Source organism: Mytilus trossulus, chromosome 13, assembly GCF_036588685.1.
Source record: "Mytilus trossulus isolate FHL-02 chromosome 13, PNRI_Mtr1.1.1.hap1, whole genome shotgun sequence".
NCBI classification, from domain to species: domain Eukaryota; kingdom Metazoa; phylum Mollusca; class Bivalvia; order Mytilida; family Mytilidae; genus Mytilus; species Mytilus trossulus.
The window spans coordinates 46,988,875-47,010,609 of record NC_086385.1 but is presented as its reverse complement, the minus strand read 5'-3'; the positions used below and the strand labels follow the sequence as shown (position 1 = coordinate 47,010,609).

The 21,735-nt window shown below is 33.0% G+C and overlaps 1 protein-coding gene across 13 annotated transcripts in view; it reads left to right on the top strand.

Moving 5' to 3' along the window:
* The window catches only part of LOC134695072 (prolyl endopeptidase FAP-like), a 135,586-nt gene that overhangs the window by 71,747 nt on the left and 42,104 nt on the right, over positions 1–21,735 (top strand). For 2 of the 13 annotated variants that reach the window (XM_063556266.1, XM_063556265.1), the window contains exon 1: positions 5,171–5,341. The exons of 7 other annotated variants lie outside the window; for them this stretch is intronic. In XM_063556266.1, coding sequence (XP_063412336.1) covers positions 5,330–5,341 — 12 coding nt within the window. In that variant the 5' untranslated portion in view covers positions 5,171–5,329. Of the gene's footprint in view, positions 1–1,221; positions 1,381–5,170; positions 5,342–11,077; positions 11,452–21,735 lie in introns of those variants that run through there. 4 more of the 13 variants (XM_063556259.1, XM_063556261.1, XM_063556262.1 and 1 more) reach the window with 4 other exon arrangements.

Here is a 21,735-nt window from a genome sequence, read left to right as displayed (position 1 = left end):
GCGGTGCGTAGATGCCGTACATATCCCTTTAAGTTGGAAAATAAACATTTTGTTAGCATAAAATCTTTCTTAAAAACGTTTGTGCATCTCTCCGCTCCGCTCCGACGGCAGAATATATATTTTCCGCTTTCGACTATTGTGCCACTTTAAACCGCCTGGATCCGCCCTTGCCAACGGTTATTACGGGACCACTCTTGTGTCATAGTTTACACCACTAATTAATGAAAACGTTAGTAAGTGGTCCCCTGTGGCCCGATGAGGCTGACTACATGTTGTACATGTATATGAATTTTACCTCTCGATATAGTGTAAAATACCTAGATTGATTGATTGTTTGATGCTTAACGTCCAGTGGCAAATGTTTCATGTGTTAAATTACCTAGTACATAATGTTATTGCAATTGCTCAATAAACGGTCAAATATATAATTGTCTTTAAATAATTCATGCATGCATTGTATCAGATTGTTCATTTATTGCTGTCCAATACACATCGTCCTTTACATGTACAAAATGTAAAAATAGTTTATATTACATATACATATCTGTATAATAACATACAAGTAAACTCAGTTGATCATAATTAGCACATGTTTTTAAACAATATCTGGGTGTTTTTTTAAAAAACAATTTATCACTTCTTACTCTAACATGTGTGTAATTAAAACAACATGTATAAAAAAAATTCAACATTATATGACAATTTCTGAATAAAAAAAAATACCCCCGTAAGACACTAATAGTAAATTTGACCTTCGTTGCGGTGTCCGTGGTTAAAAGATCCGGTTACATCATACTTTATCCTAAATATAATAATTTTAATCACTTGAACAAAATGAACTTTTCTGAAATTTGAATGCTTATAAAGAATTGAAAATAGATCCCCCAACAAGTTGATGCCCCGGTTAATATCCTTGCAGCATTCATAACTGTATTTGGCACTGTATGAGATTGGTCACTGACCATTTCTGTCCTAAACACGACACCGTACCTTTACATGTACAAAATGAAAAATAGTTTTGACACTACATATATGTATTATAACATAAGAGTAAACAAACTGAAAGTTACAAAAATAATCATAAGCACATTTTTTTTAAACAATGATTAATCACTACATACTTTTAGATGTGTTTTTTTAAATTACAATTACATGTATATTTATGTTTCAACATTATATGAACAATTTGTAAATAAAAAAAATAACCCCCGTAGGACACTTCTAGTAAAAGGACACTTCTAGTAAATTTTACTGTCGTTATGTTGTTGTCCGCAGTGTAGAGATCCTGTATATTAACTTCATAAATATGTTAAGATGGTGCGTGAAAAATTTGATATCTCTGCAGTATCGGCGGCCATGGATAAACCCAACCCTAGCAAAGTAAGTTTTTTTAAATCAAATATACTTGCCACAATCTGTATGTATGTGCCTGTCCCAAGTCAGGGGCCTGTAATATTAGTGGTTGTGGTTTGTTGCGGTTTTAGATAAATCTTATTGTACATAAATTACACTGTCAGTTTTCTCGTTTGAATTGTTTACAGTTGTTATTTACGAACTTTTTATAGCTGACTATACCGTATGGGCTTTTCTCATTGATGAGGACCGTACGGTGACTTATAGTTGTTAATTTCTGTGTCATTTGCAAAGATTTTTTTTTACATCTAAAAAACCTGACAGCATGAATAGGAGGAAAATATACGGATTTTGAATACCTATTCTTATAGGTTCAACTATTTAAAAGAAAAGTATAACAAAAGTTAATACTGAATTCCAAGTTAAATACAAAAAAGGAACTCAATAATAACGGACAAAATCTATCAATATTAATCACCGGAACACGTAAAAGGTTGAAGTGTGTGTTTTTTATACATATATGTCTGTATGTCTTAGTTTAAACAATATTTATTCAGATAAATTCATCATGATACGATATAATACAAATATATTCAGGATTCAGAAACAAGCAATTTGCTTTTACAAATCTGTCTCCTTTACAAAAATAATACACTTATTGAACAATACATAAAATAAATAACTGGCATGCTCTGTAATAAATATATGAATATGAAAAAGGTGAAAGAAGAATAAGAAGAAAAAAAAATTATTGAGAAAAAAATAAAAAATAAATAAAAATATACATGAATTATTGTACTGTATACAGTGTGAAATGCTTTGGTTCCTAATGAGTGACGAAGCATTAACATCAAGGGTTAAAACGTTTACTTTTAATAATATATTTCTGCACCAAACTAAATAAAAGACTATTTTGCTCATCTGAGAGTACCGTTGATCCAAAAAGCAAAGTTGTTGTGTTAACTTGGACAGGAAGAACTGAAACAGAATCTAATAGTTCTTGTCTTAAATTAGTATATAAAGGGCAAGATAACAGGAAGTGAGAATTTGTTTCTACATCACCACAACGACAATTTGGAGAGTCTACTAAGTTACGAAGGAAAAGGTGAGAATTCAATGAACTTGAATCCATTCTTAAGCGAGCATGAAGAATTTGACCAAAACGATGTCCTATATAATAATACGCTGGGATCTTACTATTTTGGGTACTAATTTGTTTTTTGAATAATGATAGAGATTCACATTTTCTTATGTTTAAGTTAAGAGTGTTCCATAGTTTTGTTGTTGCAGGGATGAAATATTCAGAATATAAACGGGTCCGTGTGTTGACTTGTGAAATATTATTTCTCTGTCTTGTATTATGATCATGCCTACTGCCTACTGAATCAGGTAATAAGTCTCTTAAATACTCTGGAGTTTTATTATTCAAAATTTTGTGATACTGAGTTAGTCTGTGATTGCGTCGTCTTTCAGATAATTTTTCCCATCGAGTTTCAACATATAAATTGTTTATACTGGTAAGTTTAGTACCCCCCGTGACGATTCGCGCTGCGTCAAGCTGTATGTCTTGATATATGATAACTTTACGACAGACCTAAGGTCAATATATTTGCACAAAATCCGCTCAAGTTACGATATCCAATTGTTGTACTTATTTATCTTAGGACATGTACAAAAATCCGTCCGTTCAGAACAAATCTTTACTTGAAAAATTATATGTATATCAGCCAATTGCTGACACTACATACATTAGGCCGTTAGTTTTCTCGTTTGAATTGTTTTACATTGTCATTTCGGGGCCTTTTATAGCTGACTTTGCGGTATGAGCTTTGCTCATTGTAGGCCGTACGGTGACCTACAGTTGTTAATTTCTGTGCCATGTTGGTCTCTTGTGGACAGTTGTCTCCTTGGCAATCGATCTTCTTTTTTATAAGTACTTATTATTCGTGACACACGGCTAACTAGGTTATACAAAATAAAGGCTTCGCTATATATATATATAGGTTATTAAGTTTTACACAGTTTGTTAAACGAAAAATTCAGGTAACCAAATATTTGAAGTTTCTTATGTAGTTTCTTTGGCATGCACTTCATTTCAAATGCGTACTATATATTGAATGCGAAAATATTTACAAATATCCAAAACCAAATGTTTTTTTTTTTCATTTTTCTTTCTTTCTTTTTGCTTTCTATGTTTATCATAAATATGAACTTTTTTTACTTGCTCTTGTGTTCGACCATGGCTGTTTTCGTTTGATTTTGGGTCTGAGTACGTTAAATCTAATGTTGAAATTACATTTGAACGAAGAAGGTGTGGTATGACTGATTGATTAATGTTGGTTGTTTAACGTCCAGTGCCAAATAGTTCATGCGTGTTCATGACGATGGTATGATTGTAATGAAATAACTGTCCACACCAGAGACAAAATCTTAACAAAATATGTAGGCCCAAAATCCATACCAATTCCTAAGTCAGGAATCTGATGTACAGTAGTTGTCGTTTGTTGATGTAATTTATACGTGGTTCTCGTTTCTCGGTTTCTATATAGACTAGGCCGTTGGTTTACCCGTTTGAATGGTCTTAAAATTATTAATTTTGTGGCCCTTTATAGCTTGTTGTTCGGTGTGACCCAAGGCTCCATGTTTAAGCCTGTACCTTGACCTATAATGGTTTACTTTTATAAATTGTTATTCGGATGGAGAGTTGTCTCATTGGCACTCACACCACATCTTCCTATAACTCAGTATGTATTAGACAGGGATGCAGGGCTTTTTCACACTTCAAGGAAGATGATAAAGTGTGTTAACCATAACCGTAAATTTACGACACGGCTCAATAAAATCTATGTTCCCGTTGCAATTCAAAATTGTTTTTATATCGTCTGTAGCAGATTGTTGTCTGCCGTTAATAGTACCAATCATTTTACGAGGGTGTCACCAGCCCATATTGGTACTTCGGTATTGGTATGAAAATACGGATTTTGTGTATTTGCAATTTACTGTTACAAACTTTTGGAAATTATTTCAAAATTAAGGAATATATCCTATAGACGCAAAACTGTGGTTGCTTGCCCGACTTTGCCTATACTCTTTTGCCATTTTTGGTTTACAAGCTCTTCATATTTTCAATAAGCTTTGGACTTTCAAAATAGTTTGAGCATCATCGAAGAGACGTTTATTGTCGAAATGGGCAGAAAAATTAGTACCGTAAATGTTATTATCTACCGTCGATTGGCATTGTTATACAATGGAGTATACCATCATTTATATAATGCAGATTTTGATAATTGTTGCATGTTGCTTCTGTGGTACACATACATGTAGCTGGTAAATAAGGGAATGTATGGTACATATATGGTAAATTTGAAAAATTCATATTGCGCTTTTGGTGATTAAACATCCTATGTATAACATGCATAAGCAATTTCTACTTCGGTGTCTAACTTCGATTGGCATTGTAATAGAATAGAGTTTCCAATTGTGTATACATTGCAGATTTAGATCTCTGTCGCGTGCTGCCTCGATAGAACTTATAGCTAGTAAAAGGGTATGTAAATGGTACAAATTCGTTTGCCCTTTTGGTAATTAGATATCTGATCTATAAGCAAGATCTCCTTCGGCAGTTAGATTATTCGATCCCAATTCTGAATTTGTCAACAAAACATTACATAACATTCTCCCAACTGTAAGAGTGTTGTTTTTAGTATGAAAATGCGAAATAAAAGAGAATTATGCAAATAGAGGAAATATTTAGAAAAATCGATGTTTGTGTTTGACAGGCTATGTGTGTCGTCTGCTTTACGTATTGATCGCTTGTCACTTTAACAATAATGGCCGAGAGGTGATTTGTTATTTTCCATATGCTTTTCTGGAATTAATTATAAAAACAATCAGTGTTATTCATAACTAATAATTAATAGGAATAACTGTAATGGCTGTTCTTGTGGGATTTTGCACGTGAATTAATCCCGCGAGAATGAAGGATCAGGTAAGAAAGACCCCGTATGAGAAATTGACATCAACAAGTGACACCATCTGGTAATCAAATGTTTAGCTTTATAAATGACATCTCTACACTATTTATACAAGCTGTCGAAATTAAGAGTATAATAGTATATAATGGCATTTTTATGTAGTTTTTATTTGACAATCCAAATACTGATTAATTAACCTTATTTATGTTAAAGGTTTAAAACAAATCACAGTCAAAAGTACAGAAAATTATACAAAATGTCGTTTCTGTCAATGTAATAATATATCTATAGTGGAGATCTATAGTATCTTGTTTTTCTATAAATAATTGACAAATATAGATCAGTAATACGAGTTGTAAATTGTTATTTAAAGTTGAAACAAAAATCTCAATTACTCGCAGTAGCCCTACTTCAACATTAAAATCAATACGAATTTCAATTGAATTTAATATCTTATTTTCGTAAAGAAAATTGATTTGCGTTTGCTTTTATTTTCTTATTATTCTGAAGGAAAATCAATTTAAATTTTTTTCTTACTTTGTGAAATTCTTCTCATTAAACCCAGCGGTTAACTTGTATACAAAAATAATACTAGAAAAAAAATCTTTATTTTTATGGTAAAATTTTCAATTCGTACAACTTTCTGAAAACATTGACTTATCTCCCTTACTACACTAAAAAAATCTTTATACATTGCGACCGTCATAAGAATTATTCAGTTGAACGTAACCACTGCTGATGAAATACATTTATGCAGTATTTTACAGAACAATCCGCAACGTCATCGATGACCTCTTGTAATTGTAACAAAATTAAGTTTACAACTCGACCTTTTAAACCTGGCATTTAGTTTAATAAAAAGTTTAGACTTTAATTCCTGTTCGCTTTTCGATTTTATGCTCGCCACTGGGTTTTTTCTTTCTTTTTCATTGTTTAAGAGGGGAGGATCTTTTTCGTCTGTACAGGATAACGGTTGTTCTAATCATGATTGGCTTGTAAAAAAAATAATCTTCGCCTTTCTTTCAAATGTTTCTAATATCTGACAATGAAAAAGAAAATTCTCTGTACGAAAAGCTCAGCATTAATCTCTTCCTTCTTTTTTCATTTTGAAATCAAGAACATTTATCCTACACCTGCAAGTTGAAAAACTCCTATCATTCAAGATTGCAATGCTTCTTTTATATATAATTTTATTCGGCTGTAAAAGTGTTGATCGAAGCACATTTGTGTTTCCGATCAACGCTTTTACATCTCTTTGAAATTACAAAAGGCGGGATCAAATTCTTATAATACATATTTATACATGATATAACCATGAAATTACGAGTTAAAATAAGCTCCTTCATGTATTGTTGTTACGTCGCCAAGGAAAGCACGTGCGGTCATAAATGGGTTTTTTTTTTTTATTGGGAAATTAAATATACTTTCGGAATGCTTCGCGACTGTTGTCTGTCAATCACAACACGGAATCTTATCAACCATCTCTGCAAAGTGAATATTCTATAAAGATAAAGAGGATCATTCGGTTATGTTAACCTAAGAACGTGATAAAAAAATTTACAATGAAAGTGGTGTAATCTTTTTAGCCTTGAAGTGTGTCTTACTGTGTTGTGATGTTACATTCAGGTTAAGGTGAAGGTTGGCGCCTGTTAAAACGTTTAAATGTGCTAGATAAGTCAGGACACTGGTGTTCAGTGGTTGTAGTTTGTTAATTTGGTTAAAGTGTTTCTTGTTTCTCTTCTTTTTATATTGATAAGACCGTTGGCTTTCCTGTGCGAATAGTTTAACATTATTTTTGGAGCCCTTTATAGATTGATGTTCGGTGTGAGCCAATGCTCTGTGTTGAAGGCCGGACTGTGACCTATGATGATTTACATTTTACAAGTTGTGACTTGTCCACTTGACACTATAACAACATCTTCTTATATCTATTGAGTTGAGGAATAACATTACCGTAATTAAAGAATTGCCGCCGTCAATTGGGTATTTGACGGTCGCAAATTCAGTTTTATTGGCCACGTGACCTAAGAGATGGCTGATGCCAATGAAAACATTGTTACATAAAGATTGCATTAGATTGGTGCATTTCTGTCAATAATGTTCTTTAGTCTGACGTTAGTTGCCTAAATGGTAAAGATGGAGCACACCCGAGTACTAAGTATATTAGAAATATCATATCAACTACTACCACATGACTGAAATTCATATCAGATCAATTGTTACTAGTGTATGGGTTAACAATAAAATCAACGAACATTGTTACATGATTCAGCAATGGTGGCTTAATTTTCATTTTATGTTAATAGCCCACACCAATTTCACATAAAAGTCGTCTGGTTGGGATTTTTGTTTTGCTGATCACCAAGCTGACAATTTGATTTTGCCATGCAAATGTAATACCATGTTTTACGTTAACTGTGGATAATCAATATTAGCGTTCTTTATAAAATCTATGATAATTGTATTTCTTTGTTTAGTGGTATAAAACGTACCTATCATTCCGCTTCGTGCAGTTAACTATTGTTGAACTTCCGCGGAATGTAGTAATGTTCGATTGCAGCATCGTAATGTTGTCGGTATAATTGATTTTGTTTTACTTTATAATGTAGAGAAGAAGCCATTGACATTGTAATCGCTCTATGATCAGTTGCAGTGAGGGGTTCAAAATGAATGCTTGAAATTTCAACAAGCTTGTTTTTTTCTCGAATTGAAAATTTTAAATTTTTATTTCTTACACTAGAAGAAATTATTTCAGCCTTCGTTATATATATATCTTTATTCTCATAAACCAAAACAAAATCCTTTGATTTATAAAATGCGGTAATGTGCATACAATGAATTAGTTTGTTGTTGCCCAAGCTTAATCGAGTATTCCGGTTATATGTACTAGTCTAGTCCAGACTGATGCACTACTTTCGTGTATTCCTTCGTTCTGCAATAGTGAAATAACACATAGTGTCAATATTTCCCATCAATATAAAACGGAAAATGGAAATAGGGAATGTGTCAAAGGGACAACAACCCGACCATAGAAAAAACAACAGCAGAAGGCCACCAACAGGTTTTCATTGTAGCGAGAAATTCCCGCACCTGGAGGCGTCCTTTAGCTGGCCCCTGAACAAATATAGTTAATATACACTAGTTCAGTGATATGAACGCCATACTAATTTCCAAATTGTACACAAGAAACTAAGATTAAAATAATACAAGACTAACAAAGGCCAGAGGATCCGGACTTGGGACAGGCGCAAAAATGAGGCGTTTTTTTTGTATTTTTGTTCACTGTAAAACTTGATATCTTGCTTGATATCAGTTCACACTTTTACAAAAAATCCTAGTTATTGATACTTCAAATAATTCATCGCCCTGTTTTCACTAGAACTGGATTATTCTGTTTAGGTAACTGTTAGTGAATAGAATATAACGACTGGATTGTTCAGGTTAGGTTCTTGGCTTCAGAATGAGTTATCGGCATATACATGTAGTGGACTCCCTTGGACGAATGAATATTTCTAATGCAATTTATTTAGAGTGGAAATATAAACCAATCCTACATTTTTTAATTTCTGTGTCTGGCTGATAGGACTATAAGAAGGAAAAAAATGTACTTAATTATATACATGATCATTAAATGTTTAATACTGGATGAGTTGCACTTTGCATTAGACGATTTTTGTCAATTATGCATAAATGAAAGTTGGGTGTTTCCCCTATTATTATCTGAGAATTATTATATAATATTATACTTATGTTGACAGAATTAACGAAAGAATTGAAGCGAAAGTGAAGGGTTTGCCAAAATTTGTAATTGCAATTTTTCGTCATAAATGTCAAAGTTTCTATGTAGAATATTCATCCAGAACAAAGCAATAATTATATATAGGTGCATTCACGTAAGAGCATTGGAAAATAATTAGTCATTATTCACTTCTGGAAAGAAGATACAAATGTTAGAACTCGGCTGGTCTCTTTTTTTCCCATACGCTCTTATAAATAGATGATATTTTTTCAACATCGTGTATTTTTTGTATTATACAGCGCACCTTTCCCCTCCGTCTAGTGCTAGTGCACACCGCATTGCATTTTCTCCAGATTGTTACAACATTGTTTATAGGGTATTTTTATACTGAGTGTATATTTCTGTATCAATATTGATCGATGCTACTGAATGAAAATGCCGTTACAACTACAGGCCAATCGATATCCTGTCAAATTCTTCTAAATCTGTCTTTTAACCATATCAAATTAGGACATTGTTGCTTAGCAACGTCTTATATCTCAATTATGTAACAATATATGTGTCCATCTGACGACGAATTTAAATTTATTAAGTTAAAATGGTTCTGTTGGCATTTTTATTAACGCAACACTTTTTTTGTATGAATACTGAAGCAAGCTATATATATATACATATGTTAATAAATATCTCACAATTCTTGCAATTAAGGTCTTTTAAATGCTGGTGGCTGAGGTCATATTTAAATAGGACCATATATGACAAAATGCATGCATGTTAATTTTGATAAGGTCCAGTACCTTGAATATATATACTGACAAATGGAAGTTAATTTGTTTTTTAAAAAAAATATATTACCAATCAGAAAAATCAAGCCCTTTCATGTATCATTTAAAACAAAATGTCCACGGTCTTACGTGTAAATGGAAGATATCCTACATTTATTTGTAGAAACATTTTCATATTCAGTCATTAACCAGCAGTTAACATAAACCTTTTGATTGATTCCAACGTATTTTCTTCAAACGTAGCATGTGTAGAGGGCACTATTACTTTTCATACAACGCATACTCAATTTGGATAAAGAATTAAAAGTATTTATCATTATTTTTTTTTAATGCAACTACATGTAGCTACAATAATCGATCAGAACCAGTCAAGATGTTTACTGAACTTATCAAAGATGGTGCAAATTTTTTATTTGTAAAATAGATTGGAAAAAAAAGATTGGAAAACGTCTCATTAGCACGAGAAAGAAAATGTGAGGGAATGTCGCGGTTTTCTTTGGGTTTTTTTTTTTGGGGGGGGGGGTGATTTATAGGGGGATAAGGGAAGTATTTTGGAGGGAGGGTTTGAAAAACTGAGGCTCTGGGATATATGGGTGTAAAAAAGTTGAATCTGGGCATAAAAAAAGGAAATTGGAAATAGAATACAAAAAGGCGGAATTTGGGAAATGAGCACCTCGTGGAATTGCCCCTCAAATCTGTACATTCAATTTGATAAAAAAAAAATAATATCAGTAGCAACTAATTGTGTAAATATAAATTTTGCATACATTTAGAAACGAAAGTTCTTTTATTAACATGTATATATTATACATTGGATTTCTTTATACCTTAAAATCGCTCGCATTTCTCAGAACAGTTAGCTTGATTACTTAAGATTATCCTCCTGACATATAAGTTCCATGAAAAAATCCTATTTTTCTTCAATTTAATCCAGAACATAAATATTACAATTTACGTAAATCATGGCAAAAATAGATATTGTTTAGCTTTATCCAACGAAAATACATTTTAATTCCTCTTTATGCTAAACTATTAGCTTAAGCTTTGTAGCTACTCATTAACGATAATAGATTTTTTATGTCTTTTCTGGTTTAAATTGCGTATTCTTAGCCGGTTCTCGCAACAGAGGAATTTGGAGCACATCACATATATATATATTACACACACGTATCTGTAGAAGTAATTTTGCAGCGACAAACTAGATAAACTCGGCTCGGGACTGTGCTACACATAATATCACTAGTTCTACTGATAGTCTATCTACGCTGTAATAATCAATTTGCTATAACTATTCCACCGACGCACGTGTGCATGATATCGTAATTCGCTGGAATTAGTTAACCTCATCAATTAATTAGCAATTTTGTAAGATTATTCAGTGTACAGAAAATAATAATAAGTGAAAAAAATAACACAAAACCTATGCCGGATTACACAATGATTTATTCCGGATTAATGCGATGATTTTTCATCGAGATTGATTTTATAGCCAATAATTTAAGCTGGAAAGAAGTTGAGGACAATGTATAGACAGTAAGATAGTTTGGGGATTTATGAAATGGAAAAGAAATCTAAAGCCGAATCACCTGATGGCGAACAGGTAAGGAGTTGGGTTGTGGAAGGGAGGGGGGTTTATGGAAGGGGAGAGGAAATTTGAGGAAAGGTGGGGAATATGGGGGCTTTATGTATTTTTTTATTTCATTTTAGGATTTAAAAGTATTCAAATCAAAAAACTAAATTTAACTTTACCAACTTGACTAGTAAGCATATACAATTTGATAGCTGATATTCATTCGTTCACATACCTTATGTACTTTTTTCAATTTTTTCTACATAACGCTTTTGTAGTTTATGTTGGATTGTTTGCTTAACGTCCAGTGACAGCTATTACATGGATATTTAGTGCCTATAACTGTTATATTCTATAGCTTTATTATATTAAATTGTTAGTAGTACTACTTTTGTCAAAGATTAAAATTGTGTGTCAAAAACAATGATGAAGATATTTATCAAAACATGTCAAAAGTGATAAAGATGAATTAAAAAATGGAAGGATTAAGAAACTTCACCCTTATGTAACAGTTCTCTACATTTTAGTCTTATATTTTTCACTTGGGAGCTTCAAAACATGACTGTAATTATTAACAACAATTGATTCTTTTCAGTTCGTGCATATTTGCATCTGTGTTTGTTTACATAGCGTGTATAATATACAAATCATGAAATATTTTCGTCAAGGTTGCTTAGTAATATACAGTCATACCTGCTATAAAGGTCATCTCTATACATTGAAAACTTGTCTTGACTGATCATTTTTTCTCCTGTTGTAGTAATACCTATACATTGTTAATCTCAAATCAAACGTGCCAACTCTCGTGTAATGTCAGTTTTCTCTCGTCCCAATGGTACCCTTTATATATATATATCTGTTGTAGGGTTGTCACTGACTCAGACGTACTTATGAATATAATTATTTTCTGTGACTGTATCTTACATTAATTTGTAGGATCCTTTACTATAGATAATTTAGCTGATCTGTAACAATAACATCTTCATGCCTTATATATCATGTACTGTATGTAGTACGCCGCTAGATTAAAACTGACGTGGAAAGGTAACATATGGCCACCGAAAGCTCTTTTTTTGAGAGCCCAGGTGGACGTGTGGTCTAGCGGGACGGCTGCAGTGCAGGCGATTTGGTGTCACGATATCACAGTAGCATGGGTTCGAATCCCGGCGAGGGAAGAACCAAAAATTAGCGAAAGCAAATTTACAGATCTAACATTGTTGGGTTGATGTTTAGACGAGTTGTATATATATATATACAAGCTCTTTTTTTGAGAGCCCAGGTGGTCGTGTGGTCTAGCGGGACGGCTGCAGTGCAGGCGATTTGGTGTCACGATATCACAGTAGCATGGGTTCGAATCCCGGCGAGGGAAGAACCAAAAATTTGCGAAAGCAAATTTACAGATCTAACATTGTTGGGTTGATGTTTAGACGAGTTGTATATACATTATGTACACAGCCATGTATCACCATCATTGATGGCGATCCGATGGATACATCTGTTGTAGGGTTGTCACTGACTCAGACGTACTTATGAATATAATTATTTTCTGTGACTGTATCTTACATTAATTTGTAGGATCCTTTACTATAGATAATTTAGCTGATCTGTAACAATAACATCTTCATGCCTTATATATCATGTACTGTAGTACGCCGCTAGATTAAAACTGACGTGGAAAGGTAACATATGGCCACCGAAAGCTCTTTTTTTGAGAGCCCAGGTGGTCGTGTGGTCTAGCGGGACGGCTGCAGTGCAGGCGATTTGGTGTCACGATATCACAGTAGCATGGGTTCGAATCCCGGCGAGGGAAGAACCAAAAATTTGCGAAAGCAAATTTACAGATCTAACATTAACATCAACCCAACAATGTTAGATCTGTAAATTTGCTTATATATATATATACAACTCGTCTAAACATCAACCCAACAATGTTAGATCTGTAAATTTGCTTTCGCAAATTTTTGGTTCTTCCCTCTCCGGGATTCGAACCCATGCTACTGTGATATCGTGACACCAAATCGCCTGCACTGCAGCCGTCCCGCTAGACCACACGACCACCTGGGCTCTCAAAAAAAGAGCTTTCGGTGGCCATATGTTACCTTTCCACGTCAGTTTTAATCTAGCGGCGTACTACAGTACATGATATATATATATATAAACGAGTCTAAATTGAAAACTACGTTCAAACCTATGATTGCGTTGGATAAAAACCGCAATTTTTATACGTGTGCATGTCAAACAAATTTTGTTGTAGAAGGGTCTAAAAACAGCACAAACAACATTTTCCAAAAGACCAAAAGAGTGAAAAGTATATTTAAACAAAACGCATTTGACTATAACAGGTCGAACAACTGATGTTCTTTAACCCTGCTGACTGCCATTGGCGATTGCCAAATAAAATTGATCACAGGTTGTAACAAAATGGATCTTATTATAAATTTAATACGTCACAAAAAAAAAAAATTGTTAACTTGTGGACAGGATGTTGTGCCACAAACATTCGGTGTCAATATTTCTTTAGTACACCATATCCGGATTTCGACAATAAATGTCTCTTCAGTGATGTTAGGGATCGAAACGGTATTTGGAAGGCCATATAAAAAGCACCCTCATTTTTAGAGAAAGTACCCTCATTTTTAGATTAACTCTTGAATTTTAAGAGTCAATATATAGGATGAACGGATCATATAAACCGGAGGGAAAATATGATACATGCCCAAACAAAAAATATAAACGAGTCTAAATTGAAAACTACGTTCAAACCTATGACTGCGTTGGATAAAAACCGCAATTTTTATACGTGTGCATGTCAAACAAATGTCGTTGTAGAAGGGTCTAAAAACAGCATAAACAACATTTTCCAAAAGACCAAAAGAGTGAAAAGTATATTTAAACAAAACGCATTTGACTAACAGGTCGAACAACTGATGTTCTTTAACCCTGCTGACTGCCATTGGCGATTGCCAAATAAAATTGATCACAGGTTGTAACAAAATGGATCTTATTATAAATTGAATACGTCACAGAAAAAAAAATTGTTAACTTGTGGACAGGATGTTGTGCCACAATATATATATATATATAGGTTTGATTGTATTATTATGCGTTCAAGTGTTTTTTTTCGAATAAACGTCAACAAGTAACATACTGCCAAGGTCAACATGTAAAGTTCGAGAGTAGTCAAATACATGGAATGTTTGTGAGTTTTAAAAATAAAGGAACTTGAAAATAAACTAAGGAACATAGACAAAATTTTCTTAGTTTGATTTATGTCGTTACGCCTGTAATATCAACTTCATTCAATGATATCTAAAATAAACATAAACAAAAAATTTAAAAGGTCTAAATACAAATAAAATTAAAACTTATTATTTTTCCTGGATACATGTATGTTTCAACAGATTGAGTTGGGAATCTTACGAGGCTGAGGACAGACCACCCCGACCTTCCGTATTTTATGGCCGGACATTTGAGTACGTGTGTTACAACAAAATATCAGGAGATTATCAGTTGAAAATCTTATTTCATTCTCCAAGCAAGCCACTTAAAAAGTGTAAGCAACTTGAAAAGTAAAATATAAATATTGATTTAACAAAAGTTCCTGAAATTGATCATTACAAAATCTAGAATGGTTTAAAACGGTTCAATTTTATGAGAAAAAATCTTCTGAATCTGAAAAATAAGAATGAAGGTTCTGCAATTCAGCTATGTGCTGGAAGTCTAAGCAACTTGAAAAATGTGAAAAATATAAATATTGATTTAACAAAAAATACGGAATTTCAGTTCCTGAAACTGATCATTTCAAAATCTTGAATGGTTTAAAACGGTTCAATTTTATGAAAGATTTTTCATTTTAAGCTGAAAAGTAATTATGAAGATTCTGTATTTTAGCTATGATTAGTTAATGAAGCGAGATGGCTGATGTTTTGCACGTTATGTTTATACAATATATCTGTGGTGTATGATAAGAACCCAGACCAGATTTGTATGGACAGATGATTGATTGGAAGTCATTAACAATCTGTTTGTAAGACTATTGGTTTTGATAACGATTAATTCAGGAATTATTTGTGTAAAATAGAACTAACATGGGAATTTGTTTATAAGTTTTTGATTCGGTTCATCACGATTTGTAGAAATGTAATCATAATGAAGTTTTAACGCAATCAATGCCGTGATCTTTTTTTTTTTTGGCGGGGGGGGGGGGGGGGGGGTCTCAATACAAACTTTTACAGTACTGTTATAATGCGTTAATTCTAGGAGTCAGCAGAAATGATAGTTATCCACGAACATATAAGAGGGTGTGGATGGGACTTTCAGAATAGAGAACAGTATAATAGACAAAAAGTACAAAATAAAGGGCTAAAACAATACAGAATTTAAAACAATAGGCCCCAAAATAAAGGGCTAAAACAATACAGAATTTAAAAAAATAGGCCCCAAAATGAAGAAAGCGTTCATATTCAAAAGTTGAGAATAATGGTCAAACCTGACTACGAATAGAGAAAGGCAGTCAAAATGACAAAATAATAAAGAATTGAAGCACAACCCATCCAGACCCTTATTAATTAGCAATGTACAGTAGTGAGAAAGTTGAACATATAAACTTGTCTCTGAGTGAAATGTCACTGGATTTCATTGAATATTTCAACGGAAGATCATTATTACTGTAGTTGGGAATGATGCGTTGATTGTAGAACTTTGGCAGCCAGCCTTCGTTTAATTGATTCACAACTTTTGTAAGCTCGGGACGGTTGTAGGATGCCAATTGTTGTTAAGGTCTTTCCTCTCCGCGAGGAAAGACCTTATTGTTTTTCGCATGTTTTTTTTTTTTTTTTTTCATCCAGCATTTGTTTGACATGGCCTCCCCTCGTTTCTATTGGAGTTATCAAGACCAAATGTGGACCATCGGTAGACCTCATTATGAGGTATTACCAGATGAGGCTGTGTAGGATTTCATCATCCCCTTTAGAAGTTATCTCCCTTTTATTGTTTTTTTTCGACATGGCCCCCCCTCGTTGTTTTTGAAGATATCACGACTTTATTTAGACAATAGTTAGATCTCATCATGATGTGTTACCATATGAGGCTGCTAAGGATTTCATCATTCCCTATGAGAGTTATGTCCCCTTGAAGCAATTTCTTTCTTTTACATTTTTCTCAAAAAGTATATTAGATAGAATCCATTTAAAAACGGCAACATGTACAAGACCAGATGGCAATGTTAATTAACATATACACTCATTTTGTTGTTAACCCTTATAAGGAGTTATTTCCCTTAAAAAAGATACACAATTTTTGAAAAATTGTATCTCTAGAACCGGAAGTCGTAAAGACTTGGGACCTACACCAATAATCTCCAGTTCATATGACCTTTAATTTGCACCCAAGGTCAAAGGTCACCGAGTGCAAACAAAAATTACGCTGCAATTTTAAGCTTCCATATTAAGAAAACAATAAGAGTTTGCTGCATACTTACAGCGTATAAAATGTTCCTCTCGACGAGCTCTACATTTTAAACACTGAGCTCAAAAGAGTCCGACCGTCTGTTCAAAAGTTACGACGGGATGATTCTTAAAAGTATAGTATTGTGTGTATATCTTTTTAAAGTTAACAGATATCAACCTACTATAAACTTAAAAGATGATCAGTAGTTCAAGACCTTCAATTTGAGGTCAATGTCAGGTCATGATGAAATTTCACCTTGACCTTCACAGTATACTATGACCTTGACCTTGTTATAGTTAAAAGGTCAAGTGGTCCTGAGTTGAATGGTGATAGTCCCATGTCTTTACGACTTCCGGTTCTCAAGTTTTGTATTGCATCATATATTTGATGATTAATTGTGACCTTAGTGAACTTTAAAATTGTCTTAATTCTTTTTCTATAATGTTGTCCTTTAACTGCAGATCATTTATCATTTAACAGATTTGAGATATCTATTGTCGTTTTAGAGATAATGCAGTTTTAAGTTTTGCGAGCGGAGGCATGTATTTCTGAATCATCAATAGCTTACCACTTAAAATGTTTAAGAAATTGAAGAGGTTGACATAGTTATATGTTTGACCAAATACCAAAAACATTCCATGGAAAAAAACACCAAAAATTCAATTTGAAATTTTCATGTTTTGCATTGACTTTGTAAGTTTCATAATTTCTATTTATATAGTTGATATTGCATCATTATTTGCACTTTGTCAAATGGGGTCATCTGATATATCAAATTGAAGGTCTTAATAAACTCTACTTAAAAATGAAAATTTGAAACCCCCTTTTCATCCAAGGGAGACGGGTGGGGTCATTTAGTGCAAACATTCAAATTTCTCAGATGGTAAGGTTGTCGCATATCAAATGAAAGAACATAAAGCGAACATTTCAAATTTCAAATTGACGTCTCCCAAAAATGAGTTGGATGGGGTCATTGAGTGCAAAAAATAAATGTTCTTTTAAGGTAGAGTTGTTGTATATCAAATGAAAGGTCATGATGTGTACATTTCAAATAGCAAATTCCTGACCTCCAAAAATTAGTAAGATAGGGTTATTGAGTGCAAAAATCAAACTTTCTAGAATATGGCGTTGTCGCATATCAAATGAAAGCTCATCTACTCTATGTTACATATATAATAATTCCGATCTCAAAAATGTAGGCGGATGATGTCATTTAGTGTAAAAAGCGAAAAGTTTGAGAAGGTATGCTTGTCGTTTATCAAACGAAAGTTCATACAAATAACATAACGTAAACATCACTTTTACAGGAAAGACCTTTCAATTGTTTTACAAACAATTGAGATACTAGTTTATAGTTAAAGTTGGTATGTTGACCTTATAATTTAAACTTTTACCTCAAGCAGCCAATCATTATGCGTTATGGGTTTTACTCATTGTTGAAGGCCGAACGGTGACCTATAGTTGTTAATTTCTGTTTCGTTTTGGTCTTGAGAAGTTTGGAGTTGTCTCATTGGCAATCATACCACATCTTTTTTTTCTTTTTTTTTTTGTTATTAACTTTTTCATTAAAATTCTTTTTGCAGATAAAGAAACAATACAATGAATTTCGCCTCCATCAGATAATATTGCAGTACCAAAACATTTTAATTCTTTGGCACAGAAATTTCGCAATAATGACGATCGTCTAAAGAGACTTTAGTCTATTATATATAATAATTGAATTGTAGCTATCTTCTAGACACGATGCGTTGACAATCATAATTGATTAAAACGTCACACTTACCACAAACTAATTAAATTTCCGCTTTTGATTGACATCAACGATGATTAATTTAGACATCCATATTTCTCATTTGGAAAAATTGAAAACATTATGAATGAGTGACGTTATTTCTCATAAAAAGAACATATCGAAACATAACGATCAGGTTCAATTATTACATGTCGTTCTGAACATGCATGATATATTTGCCACTGGACTTTAATGAACTAATTTCGTACATGCATTTCTGAAAAAATACAACGAAATTAACTGGGAGGACTGATCACTTTCACATTTATAACACTGATATGTCATGTAATATATAAAAAAAAAAAGAAGATGTTGTATGATTGCCAATGAGACAACTATCCACATAAGACCAAAATGACACAAACATCAACAATTATAGGTCACCGTACGGCCTTCAACAATGAGCAAAGCCCATACCGCATATAGTCAACTATAAAAGGCCCCGATAAGACAATGTAAAACAATTCAAACGAGAAAACTAACGGCCTTATTTATGTAAAAAAATGAACGAAAAAAAATATGTAACACATAAACAAACGACAACCACTGAATTACAGGCTCCTGAGTTTACATATTTTTGTAATACAAAATAGTTAATGAGCTGAATAGTTGATCATAATATATTTAAGGTTTTAACCAAAAGTACTGTTGTACAATTTTATATCTTTCTAACAGACATGTTCTACAATTCATAATATAATGGTACCCATCACCAATGTCGTTTGAGTCAAAGTGATGCAGGTGCTTCTTTGAGTGTTTCCGGGTGGGAAAATGTTTCGTTGTATGCACCGAAAGGAATCCTGTTCAAATTGTAATGCATTTAAGCAGAATTTTTCTAGTCTTTGAATGCTGGTCAGGCATTTGCAATAACATCGTATAGCTGCCCTCACTACCAAATTTCTTACTTCAAAAGAAAAAAAAACCACCAAGATATAAAACCAATCATTACATCTTTGTCTCTGACGTACAGATAATGTCAAATGCGGTACTTAATCCTCGTTGAAACATCTATACATAGTCATTAATCCCTTCTGAAAATATAAGAGCAATAAACCGAACGCACAGAGTTAAAGTTGAGATTTTTATTTGTTTTAAGAAAATCATGTACGTCAATCCTATTCTTACAATCAGTTCATGCTATAACAAACTGTTCATAGAACCTTACATTTACATCATTATGAATGGGTTTTGCTCATGAGTGAATGCTGTGACGTTACGCACGATATTGTGTCCCAATTGGTAACGTCAAAATTTGACGTTTTACGTCGGTAATCGAGTATACTTTGTTCGTTTTGATTGAAATCATTTTTGATCGATATGGATACTTCAAAGTCTTGAATATGTATGAAATATTTGCTACTGGTAGATACACAAGCAAATGAACTTTTCGGACTTCTGATTTGGCTTGTGTTGTATTTTTCTTTATATTTATTGTAACTTTTATTTTTTGCTCTTTTCTTTTTAGTTTCTTTATCTCTTTACAATATTTAATTCCCTCTGTCTCGGAGGCAGCAGTCCTTTTGCGCCAATTACTGTTTTTAATGGGTATCATTTGCGCCAAATTTTATTTTTAAAATGTATCAATTGCGCCAATATTCGGAACTCATTTGCGCCAATTTACCTGTACATATATCTATCATAAATATTAATGATTACTATATCTTTATTCTTATTTTTGCCTCAAAAGATATCACATGTTAGGAGATATTTCACCATAAAGACGAGTTTCTGAAGAGAATTAAATGACTTAAGCAGCACGAGATAGTCAATGTACAGAGAGAGAATAAAACGTATTGCTTTGCTTAACAAAGATGTGCCAATATAGAAAATAGAAGTGTTTGCTCTTTATGTTTTAGCCACATATGTTGATGCGTATGGACTTTTTTATTATCATGAACTAATATTAACTATTTTATGGATTTCATCCTTTAATGTTTGTGTTTTTGGACAATAAAAAGAAGTTAAAAGCTACTACATGTAACATTAAATTGGGAAGTACCCATGCAGCAGAAGTAAGAAAAACATATGTTTCAGAAAAGGAAACATGTGCCGTGTTACACTGCCGGTTCCAAGTCCGAATAAAAGAGTAAGGAAGTATTTTTTCTTTTTACTGGCGCAATCGTATGTTTTATTTTTGGCGCAAATGATACCATCTAATTTTAAAACATGTGGCGCAAACGTAGCATTTGAGAATAAAAGTCGTGGCGCAAAAGGACGCATTTTTGGCGCAAACGGATCTCTCCCGTCTCGGATATGAAATTCTTTTGTTCTGTAATTAATATTTTACCTATTTATTGACAAATTACCATATGTTTTTTTATTTCATTTTAGATAATTATTCATTTTCTATTTGATTATAACTAATTTTATATATTGCAGTTCTTATCGTGGTTTCTATGATTCTATCTATTTTCGAAATTTGTAATTTGGTTATTTTGTTTTGTCCTCTGATCTTAAAACATAAAATCGAACCGTATTTGTTATTGAAAAACAATGAAATATTGTTCATATATCATATGATAATACGGACTGCTTTCGAATTCGATGGCCTAGGGGAATGATTGGCCTAATGAGCTTATATAAAGTGATAAAAAGCATGGTAATTTTAAGATACGCTCGTGGCGAGATTTGTTCGACTCCGATCCTAATCGACAGTTTTTGCAACTGATATCCGGCTTCTCCTACCTTTGATGACAGGTCAATAAAATACAACAAATGTCGCTTATACATGATGTGGTGTTTAATACCAAAACAAAGAACAAACTTTTAGAAATAATTTGAAAACACATATATGTATAGCGTCCCGAATCGAAAACGTTCAAAACGTAAGAAAATTGCTCAGTGGACAAACTTGCAAGACATTTGATTTGTTAAAAAACGAAGTCATTTCGACTTAACAGCTTATCAAAAAGTATGTTATCGCATTGTGGGGTGAAAGCACAATTACGAAAAAGCACTGTTTTATATGCTACGAATTGAATACTTAATAAAATTACGTTGAAACTGACAGTGTTTTTGTAAAAAGTTGGCGAAATTCGATATTGGACAATCTTGCAAGACATTTTCCCGAGGCC